Here is a 15,087-nt window from a genome sequence, read left to right as displayed (position 1 = left end):
CTTTTATTTACATATTGCACCCGAGGGTAATTGATTATTTTGGACAATAATCACTTATCTTACAAAATAATCAATTATCATTATCTCAAATTGTTGTTTGAGATAGATTACTTACTTTTAATTCTTTTTTTTTTTAATACTTAATCACTTCAAATTCAATTTCTTAGAAACAAAATTCTCATTCCAATTTTAGTCCTAATTCAACATTTTTAATTCTAATTCAACTAATTAATTTAAATTTCAACACTTGAACCTTAATCCAACAATTTTAGTCCCAATTAAATTTTAATCATAATTCAATAATTTTGATCCTAGCAAGCCACACAAATAAGATATAAGTTCCTTATAAAATTGACCTAAATATTTCCAATTTAATAAATTTACTATTGCAGTTAAAAATTAACTTTCTAAAAATGATGTGCATGCTAAAAACATTCTAAAAACTTTAGCGTAACATTTTAAAAACTTAATCAATCATTAAAACGATGAAGCTAACAACTATTATTTATTATTATACAAAGAAAATAATAAAATGATGAGCACAAAAAATAAAATTAGGTAAAAAAAATTGAAATTAACATAAAAAGTACTGGATTATATGTTATGACAAAAGAACAACTATAAAAGGATAATAATCCATACATAATAATAAACATTACATTTCAACCTGTCATAAGTTTTGTTCAAAATAAAAAATATCAGTTTTGAAAATTATTTAACATCTAACTTCAAATTATCCAAACCAAGGGAGATCTAACTCAGATGATTCAATAAAATGTGTAAATAAGTAAACTCCTTAATATTATGTTAAATTTTTACGAATAAAAAAATTGTACACATCAATACAGAATTTTGTTTTTGTTTTGAGCCCCTAAATTTTATAAACTGATTTTAATCCCCTTTTAAGGGAATACAAATAATGATGAAAAAAATAGTTAAAAAACTAAAAATAAGGTCAGAAAAAAAAATTAAGTGATGTTAATCAGTAAAAAAATTGGGAATTAAAAACAGGAATATTAGTTTAGGGTCTAAAAATATAATAACCCCAATACTTTTTTTAAAACAAAATGAAAGGTATTCTTTAACTTCATTATAAAAAATCCTGTTTTAAGCTGAAACACAAAATTCCCAAACAGAACTAAAGACATTGGTATTCTTTTATCTTTAGATTAAATTAAACAAATAAGGGAGGTGAGTGTTTAAAAACTACAAGGGTTTGAAAAGACGTGTGGAAAGGTGAGTGCAATTTCCCCTAAATCTTTATAACGTAAACAAAGATGACAATATGAAACACGATAGAAGAACACATAGCATCATCAATAGGTTTTACAGCTAAGGTATTTCAAATAACCTGTAATAATTCTAGACTGCAAAAAGCATTATAATTTGTGCCTACGGGAATTACTACCCTTAATCTTCCACTTTTCATTCCCAGCTGGTCGATTTTGTTCTTCAATTTCTCGAACCTTCCGCTTTCTAGAAAAATTGGTTAATGAACAATGAGTAAGTAACCTAGAGAGCATCGGAGCATGCATAAACAACTCTCTAATTTAGAGAGGTCTTTTCATATTTAACCAGACAGTAATATCGTTTAAGGCCGTCTTACCTATAGGCTGCAAGGTTTTGATCAGAAAGCAGCTCATCTGCAAGCCTTGCTTTCCTCTTCTTCTTTGTTAATCTGCCTGAGAAAAAGTCCAACGGAGAATCTACAACTGTCCCAACCTGATCATATTCAAAATTTCAAATGATAAAAAAGCTGTCAAATAGAAATTCATATTTTGATGGAAGAAGTAATAACACTAAAACATATGCTTGTATGATTTATAGCATATTAGAATGTAACCAAAAACTTGCCTGGAAATATTTGGGAAGTGTCTTCGATTTGGAATCACCTTTCTTGTAGTGCCGCTTTGGATCGAGGGCAGCCCTCAACTGTAACCATCAACATACATGCTTGTTAATGTCTAAGGATAAGAACTGGTGCACAAAACAAAACTAGACAGCTCAACACAAATTTAGAGATACATTCAAATCTCTGCATGACTTTGTTTTTCTGATGCTTTTAATGAGACTCAACATTTGTCATTGCATCCTCAAATGTACATAGCCATTGTGTGAGTTTAACTTGATATTTTATACAATAATATGCATCTTATTTCACCACATCAAGGAAGTTTCCAGAAGAGTTCTAAGGTAACACTTCAACATTTACAGATCAGGGCTGATAATTTTAATTGGTTTTAAATGGGGTAAAAGCACAAAGGAAGCAGCAAATACTACTAATCATTGAAACATACAGTAATTAGCAAGAAGCAAGAATCTAAATTTACATCCTACATAATCCAAGTCCCAGACAATGAGAAGGTTTCTTATAAAGCAAAAGTAGAACATAAAAAGGACCTAATATTTTCATTCCACAACAATAATAAAAATTAAAATCCTAAATGTTCCTCTATTACCGTATCACTTTGAGAAAGCAGAATCATCCACTTTGATGTTTTCACTTTCATTAATTCTTTTCATTTTGAATATAATGTATGTGTACGTTATGTTATTAGCTTAGTCCAAGCTACTTTCACAAAACATCATATTTGACCATATTCAGAAAACATTGTAGAAAGGAAGGTAGATATGTAAAATTCAAAAGCACCTTTAATAACTTCAAATCTTTCGTCAACTCAGGGGTGATGGTTTGGGCTGGCATATTGAACCTGACAGATTAATATAATAAGATGTTAGATATTAATTAGAAAAATAATGATTTGTTTTGTCTTTTTGTTGACAGTGAACCCTTAAACTTTGATGAAACAATGAAAGACAAAAGGTGGAGACAAGCCATGGAAGAAGAAATCAAAGCCATTGAGAAGAACAACACTTGGGAGTTATCAAGCCTTCCCAAAGGTCATGAAGCAATTGGAGTCAAATGGGTGTTCAAAATCAAGAAGAATGCAAAAGGAGAGGTTGAGAGACACAAAGCAAGACTTGTAGCTAAAGGTTATAAGCAACAATATGGAGTTGATTATGATGAAGTGTTTGCACCGGTTGCCCGCATGGAAACCATTCGTCTTCTTATTTCCTAGGCAGCTCAAATGAAGTGGAGAATTTTTCAGCTTGATGTAAAATCGGCATTTCTAAATGGCTATCTTGAAGAAGATGTCTATGTTAAACAATCAATGGGTTTTGTCATCGAAGGTCAAGAAGGAAAAGTCTTGAAATTGAACAAGGCGTTGTATGGTCTAAAGCAAGCACCGAGGGCATGGAATACTCGCATTGACAAGTACTTCCAAGACAATGGGTTTGTTCGTTGTTAAAATGAGTATGCTCTTTATGTTAAAACTTTTAATAATGGTGATGTCTTATTTATTTGTCTTTATGTGGATGACCTTATCTTTACCGACAATAACCCAAATTTGTTTGAAGACTTCAAGGAGTCCATGTCTCGTGAATTTGATATGACAGATATGGGACTCATGTCATATTACTTGGGAATGGAAGTGAAGCAAACAGAGAATGGTATCTTTGTCTCACAAGAAAGCTACACAAAAGAAGTGTTGAAGAAATTTAATATGCTTGATTGCAATTCCGTGAACACACCTATGGAAGGTGGCTTGAAGTTATCAAAGTTTGATGAAGGAGAGAAGGTAGACTCCACGGCCTTCAAGAGTCTTGTGGGGAGTTTAAGGTATCTAACCAATACAAGGCCCGATATTCTATATGCGGTGGGAGTTGTGTGTCGCTTTACGGAGGCTCCTACCTCTCCTCATCTAAAAGCCGCAAAAAGAATTCTTCGTTACTTGAAAGGTACAATTGATTTTGGATTGTTTTATTCTCCCTCCAATAACTATAAGCTTGTGGGATTTGGTGATAGTGATTTTGCCGGAGATGTTGATGATAGAAAAAGTACTACCGGATTTGTATTTTTTATGGGTGATTGTGTTTTTACATGGAGTTCTAAGAAGCAAGGCATTGTGACACTTTCTACTTGTGAAGCCAAGTATGTAGCTACAACTTCTTGCACATGTCATGCCAATTGGCTAAGAAGATTGTTGGAGGAAATTCAGTTGTTGCAAAAGGAAAGCACAAAGATCTATGTTGATAATAGATCTGCACAAGAGCTTGCCAAGAATCCGGTGTTCCATGAACGAAGTAAGCATATAGATACAAGGTATCATTTCATTAGAGAGTGCATTACCAAGAAAGAAGTAGAATTGACTCATGTGAAAACTCAAGATCAAGTTGCGGATATTTTTACCAAGCCTCTCAAATTTGAAGATTTTCGAAGATTGCGAGCAAGACTTGGTGTGCAGAAGAATTTTCCAATTAAGGGAGGATGTTAGATATTAATTAGAAAAATAATAATAATAAGTTTTATGAGCCTTAAATTGTGGAAGATGAAAGTTGTAAGGTTGTGAGTTACAAAGTCTTGAATAAGCAATTATGTGAGCATTTAGTATTCTTGAATAAGAAAATTATGTGAGTGGTCACTCTATTTTAGTATAAATAGGGGATCATACTCTTGTATTTGGTATGCCAAATGAAATAAAATCTTCTTCTCCTTCCAACATAAGATAATTCCATTTTATATTCCAACTTAAAAAGCAAAAGAGAAACCATAAGAAAAGATAACAGGATAAAATGGACATGAATATGTTGCTGTTTGATTAAAAAACAGGTTACTATCTAAGAAGCACGGATATTGATACGGACACTGGACACGACACGGACACGTGGACATCTGTAATGTCCAAAATGTAGGACACAGACACGACTATATATATATATATATATATATATATATATATATATATATATATATATATATATATAATTAAATAAAAAAAATTACATTAGAAGGAAAAAAAAATCCACATATAAATAATCTCTTGGTCAAAGTGAAAAAAGTCCATCAAATGTTTATTTTAAGTCTCTCTTACTGATCAGCCGGTATTTCTACTGCATATCTCCTAGATCACGGTTGCCATATGCAGCAATCATTGCTTTTCAAGATATAATATTTTTGCAAAGTATAACTTATAAAAAGTTTTGTCACATGCAATAATCATATTTAAGTGGACATATAGATGAGTTAAATATCTAACATAAAAAAAATTTAAATTTGTCAAAGTCATATTAAAAGGGTGGTTATCTCTTTCAAAAAGGCAAAAAAATAAGGCCTGCCAATACTGCCATACGGCCAGTATTCACGAGCAGGTATTCACGGAATCAAGGGCAGATAAATTGTGTCATCTTGTACCAAAAAATATGGCCCATACCTGCTTTCAATAAATTTGGCAGTGTCAATCTGCCATACCTATAGTATACTGTTCATTATGAAGAAACAGTAACACGTCAGCGAGAATAACACGGCAGCCAGATTAGAATAACCAAAAAACAGTAACACGACAACGAGAAGCCGAGAAACTAGAACCGGCACTCCGGCAGCGACAAAAACCAAAAAAGAAACAGTGAGCAGACGAAGAAGATGACTGGAAAGGACCTACCTGTGCGGGAAAACAGAGGCGACGGCGTGCAACAATGGAGGCCGCTTGTGGGAAACGATAAGGAGAAGACGAAGAAGAACCGTTTTCATATTTGGTAAGCATTTTTTAAATAAATAATAAAATATCTTGTTGGGCCATGTCCAATCGCGTGTGTCCACTTGGTGGGCTGCGTCCAATCGCGTGCTTCCTGCGTCCAACCGTGTCCGTGACGGCAGAGGCAACAAACACCGCGTCGCACCAAAGTCGTACCCGTTTGCGTGTCCGGTGCGCCTCTAACGCGGGACGCGGCACTTCAGCGGCGTGTCCGTGCTTCATAGGTTACTATCACTACATCCAGCTAAGCTATGCAAAAATGAATAGATTAAAAACCAAAGAAAAAAAAATCAGCCTTGCTAGCATTCAGAAATGCAAACTTGCTTGGGAGAATAATCTAATGCTGCTTTGCATACCAATTTTTCCCAGCAGTATCTTTAGCTTGCTTTCTCAGTAACTTGTTTAATTTTTTGGGATCATTTGGAGGGACAAAAAGGCCATCAACCAGCTCTGAACTGGATTTCCTAACAGTGCTGCTTGATGCCTCAGTTTGAGGTTTGGTATGAGACCCATCAGTGGCTTTTAATGATGATGGAATAGGCAACTGTGGTTGCCATGATAACCCAACAACTGGTTTGCGTTCTGGCATTCCTGAATCAAAGTCAATTGTATAATGAGATCCCGAAAATTATATCTAATAATCATGCACAAGAATAACAATCTCAACCAGATATGCAGTAGGAAGCACTTCTCATATTTGTGTTTAGTATAACAAAAAACAACATTGGAATTATATAGAAGTTAATTTGCAGTAGTGTCCAAAAAATAGATATGGATATATGGATAAAAAAAGAGGGGCCAAAAAGATTCTGGATATATGGATAAAAAACAAAAGTATATATGGATAAAAAAATTATAGTAACAATTCTATATATAATTTTTAAAATATTCTATCCGTTATATTTAAGAATCAAGCAGAAACAATTTCTTAATACTTAATAATAGTAATCTGCCAATCAGTTAAGGCTATGGCAAATTACAATTAGTTATCATTAACAATCATAATAGAAATCTGCCAATCTACCGATCAAAATAGCAATATGACAATCTGCAATCATAATTCATGCTATATAGAATATAATATTTTATAGTAACTATTGGAAAAAATTGGGGGCTTAAAGGCTATGGCAGAATTCTCACAACAGCATAAGTCCAATGTTATCAGGTTCATGTATAAGAAAACAAACAGAACATATAATTTAAGATTAACTGCAAACTCGACTGCTTTAACATTTCTGGAAAACAAATAGTACATAGAATTCTCATACCAGCACATAGAATTCTCCTCTAACACGGATAAGAAAACAAACAGAACATAGAATTCTCACACCAGCACAAGTCTCATATGAAATAGCAGAGCCAGAAAACATAATTTCCCAAACTAATATGAAATAGTATATTCAAAGCTTCAAACTGCTTGAGCTTGAGGAGGGTGAATAGAAAATAAAACCTGAGGTCCGTGAAGAGAGGGTGAGGTCCAACGAGAACTATCTCTAACGGCGCCGGTGAGGTGCTGAGAGTCTGAGACTGAGTGAGGAATGAGGGGGCTCTCGCGAGGGTAAGGGTGAGGAGCTCTCGCGGCGGCGCAGCAAGGCAGCGGTGAGGAGGTGGAGGTCTCGCCGTCTCGCGTCGCGAGTGATGACTGTGGTGGTCTCGTGTTTTTCAGTTTTTGTTGCATGCTGCCACTGGTGTCTGTTTTTAGGTTTAGGGACTTGGGGTTTTTTATTCCTATTTAATTAATATTTGCCAACAGACCAGCCTGGTCCGGATCCATTTGACCCGTCATACTATACAAATCGAACAAAAAAGACTTACTTTCATGGTTGTTAAACTCGCGATTTAAATCGTAAAATCGTACAATTTTACGATTCTACTAAGGTTCGGCGAGTTAAATCGGAAGCAAAATCAAAAACGAAGTAGACTCGTCCGATTTAGCGCAGACTCGAGCGAGTTTGGGTAGACTCGCGAGTCTGTTCCGAATCCGCGGGTTTATGAAAACCGAAAATAGCATCGTACGAAAACCCCCCGAAAATGACTCTCGCGACTCTGTCTACTCACTCACTCTGCCTTATTCAAGTTTGGTTCGGGTGCTGAGCTACTCGCATCGTGGTGGTCCTTGTCATCGATGTCGTGTTGTTGTGCTGGACTGCTGGTCCTCGTCATCGTAGAAGATTGAAACTTGAAAGCCCTCACTCGTCGAAAGCCCTCATTTCATGACCTAGCTCCAAGCTTTGCTCCACGACGCTAAGGTGTTTTCTTTCTCAAAGCTTCTCTGTTAATTCATCTCTGTTAATTGAAACGATGCTTATTAAGGGAGTAGTTGAAAACAACCCTGTATATCACTAGAACCTGGTGAATGAAGTGAATTTTATGCATGTTAGAGTCTTCTTATTTTTTTTTGAAAAACAATTAATATTCCTTTCCAGATTCTTGAATGATTCTTCCATTGTTGCATAATTTTAGCAGAATTGTTTCTTATGTACACTCTTTTCTCTGTTGAGAAGCATAATCCTATCTGTCATAATTGTCTTTCTGACCAACCTTTAAACACTATATAATGTGTCACCGATTCTCGATTCTTCAACATTCTGCGCTACCTTCTCTCTACTACCACTTTAGGAGGGCCATCAATGATCCTCTTCCTATTACCCTTCCCACTTGATTCTCCTAAGCTTGGACATTTCTCCACAGCGCCATTTGTAGTGACATCCTTTATAACTAAGTTGTTATTATGTGCCAAGATGTTTGTGTTTCAAGCCCATTACAAGACACACTAGATCCTGTCCCTATTACATGCCTGAACCTATAACTTGCACTCAATGGTCCATTACTTGCAATGTTACCAATCTGATTCTGATATAATAATGAAGACTCGAATAGTGATGATGATTCTTGTACCACCCCAGCTTTTACTAGGAAATCCTCCAAAGTCATTTCCCCAAGTGTTTGCTGCCTTTTGAGTAGTGGCTCATTCCTGGCAAGGCTATTGTTAGCTTCATTGTAGTGTGATTAGCTTTTGTGGATCTGAGACCAAATTTCATCCACAGTTTTCTTGCAAATTGGGAGAGGGACAGATAATGGTTGGGAAATGGTGGTGGATTTTGTTGCTACTACACTTTTACCCTTTCCAGCTTCATCAAGGGTGGATAGTGGTGGGTTAACTTGGTTGTTATCATCAGAGTTCCAAATGCTAGAAAGGAATTCATCCATGTTCATGGATTCTAAGCTCTTTCCATTCTTGCAATAGAACTCATCAGTATTGAGTTTTGTTTGCTTAGTTGAGAAACAAATCTGCATCAAATCAATAACTTGATTCTAATTTTCACAGAGAGATTTTAATTGAACATCAATATAACTTGATTTTTGTTTGCTTATGTTTTGTATCCTATGAATTTATTTATGTTAGATTGAGTGTGAATTGTGGACTATGTTAGTTTATTGAATTATTGTTAAAGTTTATTATTTTCATTTATTTTAGGCTTGAAATATTTATTTATGATTTTATATAAAAGAATATTAACATATTTTTTTATTTGAGTAAACTCTTCCGAGTTTACGATTCGATTCTACGAGTCGAGTTTACAAAACTTCCACGGTTCTACGTAAAATCGCGAGTCTGGTAACCTTGCTTATTTTTATTTTTATTTGTACTGTCTTTTCTGAATTTAGTCTAACCCTGCATGCGGAACTTATCAGGCACGGGTCATACCCATTTTGCCAGACCGACCAAAATATTAACAATAATTGAAGTCTTAATATATCAAATGAAACAATGTCTATAAATATTTATAATAGAAGAAAAATTAAAAACAGATAAATAAAACTTTTCTTATAAATTAAAATCAACTTACAGATTTTAACTTTTATAGAGTTTTTTTTTTTCATCTAACTTTTCAAAAAATTAAGGTGCATTAGTTAATTTAAACCTAGAAGATAACTCTATTCATCTACTTTTTTATTTTCATTTTCTCGTATTGCTTATAGAAAATTTTATTCAAACAAAACCTTAATCATGAAATAAACTAAGCATATGTTTACATTAAATGAAATTAATTTTAATAAAATTATTTTTGAATACTGAATTATATTAAAAAATATGTAAGTTAATTCAATAATAATTTTACATTTAAACATGCGTCAAGATCATGGTAAGAATTGATTGTAACATGAATTCAAAATTTTGACATTTTTTTTGTTTCATATTTTCTTTCTTTTATTTTTATTTTTTGTTTAATTAATCTACTTTACACCTATTATAAAATGTGAAAATATTCATTTTTACTCTTTAAATTGTAAAAATATTAATATTTCATATTAGTGACAACTTATCTATGGTATATATTTTTTTTTCATTATTAATAAAATTATAATGTTGAGTTATTTTTTGGTTCGACCAAGAAAATAGATTACAGAGAAGCGCAAAATATGCCAAAAACAAGAATAACAATAAGTAATCAAGTATTGTTAGGAACTAAGGATAGCGCATAAACCCGTGAGACCCTTCTCACCACCTACTAATAACCCTTCACGCAAAAAATCCCTCTGTTGTGATGATTTATAATTTAATTAGTTACTATATATTATGAATGATATTAGTAACAAAATAAAAAATCCCAAGCATTTACAAAAAAAAAATAAAAATCAATCAATAACATGATTTTTTAGTTTAAATTTATAAACTATGACAGGTCAAGAAAGGAAACCTGGAAATCTACGCATTTATGTTTTTCAGCTTTTTATTTTTAGTGTGCTTAGATGAAAAGAAAGAAAATAAAAACAGATAAAATAGAAAGAATGATATATTTATATTTGTTTGATCAAAGTGAAAATGAGAAAACACTTTTTAAAAATATTTTTCTCTGTCCTATTTTATTTTCAATTTAAATTTTAAACTTTTTTCTCTCTCCATTTAGTTCGATCAAATAAATAAAGGGTTGGGGCCATAAAAAAGTAAAAGATTCCTTGTGATGCAAGTCTTTATTTCATATTAATGTCTCATAAAAGTTAAAATTGACACCATGTGTAATATTGTATAGAGTATTGTTTCTTGCACAGGGGAGGTGAGGTGTCGTGCGAGGTGTGGTATAAGGTATCGTGCGAGGTGTGGTCTAAGGTATCCACCTGAGTGTTATTTGTGCAAGTGAGAGAGTTGTGAGTGGACTATGATAACAATCTTCTAACCGTATTAAATAATATTTTAACATTAGAATTAAAAGGTAAATCACAGGAATTAAAATAACCACATATTAAATATGGAGATTAAATTAGATAAGTTTAAAAATTATAAAAATTAAATGGATAATTAAACCTTTTAAATTTCATGAATTAAAAAAACACACCCTAAAATTTAGTAAATAAAACCCTAATTAAATCTTTTAAAAGTGGCGATTAATTGAATATTTCATCGGTGGGAAGACGATTGGTAAGACATGATTCAGTTTTGGAAAGTATTTTTCAGCCACAAAGCCAATCCTGATCCAGCACTTTAATTGGACAAAATAAGTAAATATGCGTGTAGAGGGAAGGAAAAAAATGTATAATAAACTTAAGAATAAATTATAATTTTATTCATTCTAGTTTCTTAAATTTATTATTTTAATTTCGTGAATTTTAATTATAATATTTAATTCTTTAGTCTTAATGATTTTGATCATTTTAATATATTATTAACAAATAATTTTGATTAATTAAGTTATTAAATTTATTATAAATTAATCAAAACCATTAATTATTAAAAAATTAAATAAAAAATTATTAATCCAATTTTTTTATAATGTTTCTTGTCTTCTCCGCAACCACATTTTTTTTATCTCTATTAGTCAACATAACTTCACCATAATAACACTATATTAAGATTAATAATCGTTTATTAAATTTTTTTAATAATTAATAATTTTTATTTAATTTATACTTAATTTAATATCTTAATAATCATAATTATTAATCAGTAATCTATCAGAAACAAAATCATAAATTTATAAAATTTAAAAGATAAAATATTATAACTAAAAATTAAGGCAACAAAATTATGAATTTAAAAAATTATAAAACCAAGTTTGAGTGTGTATTAAAAGTTTCAGTCATCAATTGTATTGTTAAACAATAATCAATAGAATGAATGTAATCAACAATTTGAAGGCACGGTCTCATACTATCCCCAAGGTTCTTTCATGTACCTTCTTCTCATATTTTTATTAATGTTGTAAAATTTTGGTTACCATCTATAATGTTATGTGAATTTTAATTGCAGATTAAACATGGATGAAGGGTTTATGCTCTGTAATTTTTGTGCATGTATTGCTTTCTTTAATTTATAGTTGACGTGATTCAATAAAAAAAAGGAAAAAAAATTCAGTCAACAATTTGAAGACACGTGCTGACATAACTAATATCTGATTGTAGTCATATGCATCCCAAAGGTTCTTTCATTCGCCTTCTTCTCATATTTTTATTAATATGGTAAGATTTGAGTTGTTACCATCTGTAATGTTCTATTAATTAAAATTGTAGATTTAAAGTGGATGAAAGGTTTATGTTCTGTAATTTTTATGTGTGTATTGCTTTTTTTAATTTATGGTGAAGGGGGGATTCAACCAAAAAAAGAAAGAAAAAATATAGTCAACAATTTGAAGGCACGGACTGACACTACTAATATTTAATTGTAGTCATGTACATCCTAAATATTCTTTCAAATGTCTTCTTCTCATACTTTTATTCCTTTGGGTATGAAGCAATTTTCAAATTTCTTTTTAATTTTGACCAAGTAGTTTATGGTTTGCTTTGATTAACCATACACTTATTTTGTTGACTTATATTTTTTCTCATATCTTTTTTTTTCATCCTTCCTTTTATTTCAAACAATAACAAATAATATATAATATTTAACGTATTACCTAAAAATCATACTTTATTACGTATTACTTACATGTAGCTCAACATTAATTATTCCAGCTTTACGATACTCAAATTGGAGTATCATTGTATCAATCCGTGCACCGGCACTGACTTCTGACTAGTTATTATTATTATTGTCATCATTACTATCACTTTCAACACCATCAGTATTATTTTTGGTTGTTGTCATTACTACCACTATATCACTTGAACTATCACTATTATTATTGTTAAGATAATCTCTTGAAGGTGATGAGAAAACAATAAATGATGAAGTTTGAAGGAATACGAAAAAAAATTAAGAAAAAAGAATTCAAAGATAAAAGGAAAGATGTGAATAAATTAATATTAAAATATTTATTTTATTTAATACATAATTAAAATTTAAGTATTTATTCATCCCAACAAATATGTATTTTTTTTTATTTCAATTCCTAAAAATTATATTTGATTGAATTTTTGTTCGGGTAAGTTAATAATAATACTACATCTCATGTCGAGGTGACATACTAATATCATCAAGGGATGACATATCATATCATACTGACATTATTAGTCTATTTACCACATCATCATTTATAATATGGTCTTAAAAAAATATTTAAGCTTTATTTTTCTATTGCGTTGCTGTCTGTCTGTTTCCCCCAGGTTATATACAATACACTTAGTCATTGTGAGATCGTCATTTTAGTGAGAAAAAATAAAATCGTGAAGTTTTGAGCTCATTCTCGTACAAGACCAAAATTGTAACAGAACTACATTTAGTATTGGCATTCAGAAATATAAAACATAACGACGCCGATAACCCACAGTAACAGATCAAACACAAGAAAAGAAAAAAAAAAAAAAGTTGACGGAATATCCATAGTTACACACCGTAAGTTGGTGGATATGACCCGATCCGATCTTAATCGGGTGGGTCCTCACGCACCGGGAGCTGCATCTTTAACCTTACTCTGCAAATAGCCTCTGTAGTCTCTGGCGTAGTCTTTGACGTGGCTGGCGGTGTCGTAAATGCGGGTCCGCGCGTAGTCGACGCGGTCGGAACCGGGCGGGTGGAGCCCCCTGAAGTAACGGTACATCCACGACAGCGCGGCCACGAGTGCAACGCCGAAACCGCACACGGACAAGAACCCTGCGGTGACGATGAATACGAGGGTGCCGGCTGGGACCCACACTGGGCTTGATAAGATGATTAAGGGGAGGAAAAATATGAGGCCCAGGATGGCCCCTGCGATGGTTGGAGCTGTTGTGTGAGATCGAGAAGGGAAGGGAGTGATTAAGGGAATGAAGGGGGAGTGTCTAAAACTGACAGGTGTGGCGTGTGGGCTGAAGAGTGCTATTTTGGTGACATGCAAGGGGTTACGTGGAGGTGCTGGGATAGATCACTCCTTCAGACTCTCCAAGAATATCACCTTTATTCTCAAACACTCAACAACTCTGCGTGTAGTACTACTACTTTGCAATTGCAATAGTATTAAGCTGTTTATTATTGTTTGCTAAATGTTTAATTATTATTTTTACTATTTTAACTGTCATTTTTTTTCCCATAAACATATAGTCTTTTCAGTTATGGTGCAGACAATGTTAATAAAGGGACACTTTTTTTTCATGTTTGATTTTTCAAGCAGGCACAAAATGGGGAGAGTTCCATCGTTAAGTTAATATTTGCTTTTTCTCTGGGTTAGAAATTTTCAGAATTTAGCATAGTATTGATAGAGGCCGTACCCAAATCAAATAAACATTAAGATGTAGTAATTAGGAAGTGATCCTAGGTCGTTTCCCAACGACGAACAATGATACATGTTCATGACAGATAATAGAAAAATAATAACGAAGGGAAGTTGTTTGTTTTTGTAAATTAAACAACGAGTAAAATTGAATTAGAAAATATCAAAGTTGAAACACTAGACCACCACTTTCTAAAGTCTCACTTAACTTGCTTATTTTTTTTTTTTTTTGCTTATGAAAGATTACCTTTTATTATGATTAGTCAAGGTAAATCATGCTTAAGCCTATACCTAAGATTAATTAAGAGGTAGGAAATAGATTTAAGAAAAGTCAATATTAAAAAAGATTGCCTTTCAAAACAAGATTAATTAATTTTATTCATGAAAAAGATTATTATCTATTAAATCATCCAAATTAAATCAAATTCACATTCTTAATTAATAATGAGCTATTTAAATAAGTACTCATCTATTTACATATTTCACCACGAGGGTAATTGACTATTTTGGACCATAATCAATTATCTTACAAAATAATCAATTATCATTGTCTCAAATTGTTGTTTGAGATTACTTACTTTTAATTCTTTTTTTTAAACACTTAATCTCTTCAAATTCAATTTCTTAGAAACAAAATACTTATTCCAATTTTAGTCCTAATTCAACATTTTTAATTCTAATTCAACTAATTAATTTAAATTTCAACACTTGAACCTTAATCCAACAATTTTAGTCTCAATTAAATTTTAATCATAATTCAATAATTTTGACCCTAGCAAGCCACACACAAATAAGATATAAGTTCCTTCTAAAATTGACCTAAATATTTCCAATTTAACAAATTTACTATTGCAGTTAAAAATTAACTT

General features: G+C 32.1%; 2 protein-coding genes across 2 annotated transcripts; both read right to left on the bottom strand.

Annotated features, from left to right (window-relative positions):
* Positions 1–1,278: 1,278 nt before the first annotated feature.
* LOC114383710 (rRNA-processing protein fcf2-like) lies at positions 1,279–6,295 on the bottom strand. The gene is made up of 6 exons (XM_028343435.1): positions 6,262–6,295; positions 5,951–6,185; positions 2,651–2,711; positions 1,855–1,932; positions 1,607–1,722; positions 1,279–1,476 (listed from the first exon to the last, which is right to left on the bottom strand). Exons 1-6 carry the CDS (start codon positions 6,287–6,289, stop codon positions 1,380–1,382), a joined length of 615 nt encoding a protein of 204 aa, XP_028199236.1. The 5' UTR covers positions 6,290–6,295; the 3' UTR covers positions 1,279–1,379.
* Positions 6,296–13,173: 6,878 nt separating this feature from the next.
* On the bottom strand, positions 13,174–13,873 carry LOC114383863 (oleosin 1-like; the record flags this gene model as incomplete). The annotated part of the gene is made up of 1 exon (XM_028343586.1): positions 13,174–13,873. A coding segment is annotated over one exon (462 nt), but the record flags the coding sequence as incomplete, so codon positions are not given.
* Between the last annotated feature and the right edge of the window lie 1,214 nt (positions 13,874–15,087).

This window comes from Glycine soja, chromosome 14 (genome assembly GCF_004193775.1).
Source record: "Glycine soja cultivar W05 chromosome 14, ASM419377v2, whole genome shotgun sequence".
NCBI classification, from domain to species: Eukaryota; Viridiplantae; Streptophyta; class Magnoliopsida; order Fabales; family Fabaceae; genus Glycine; species Glycine soja.
Note: the sequence above shows the minus strand (reverse complement) of the source record. Positions and strands in the feature narration are given on the sequence as shown.

Coding starts and splice junctions, on each gene's coding strand:
- LOC114383710 (XM_028343435.1), bottom strand. CDS start 6,289: ATGAGAAGTGCTTCCTACTGCATATCTG. Junction 2,712..5,950: donor GATACTGCTGGGAAAAATTG/GTATGCAAAGCA, acceptor TTAATCTGTCAG/GTTCAATATGCCAGCCCAAA. Junction 1,933..2,650: donor AAGATTTGAAGTTATTAAAG/GTGCTTTTGAAT, acceptor TGATGGTTACAG/TTGAGGGCTGCCCTCGATCC.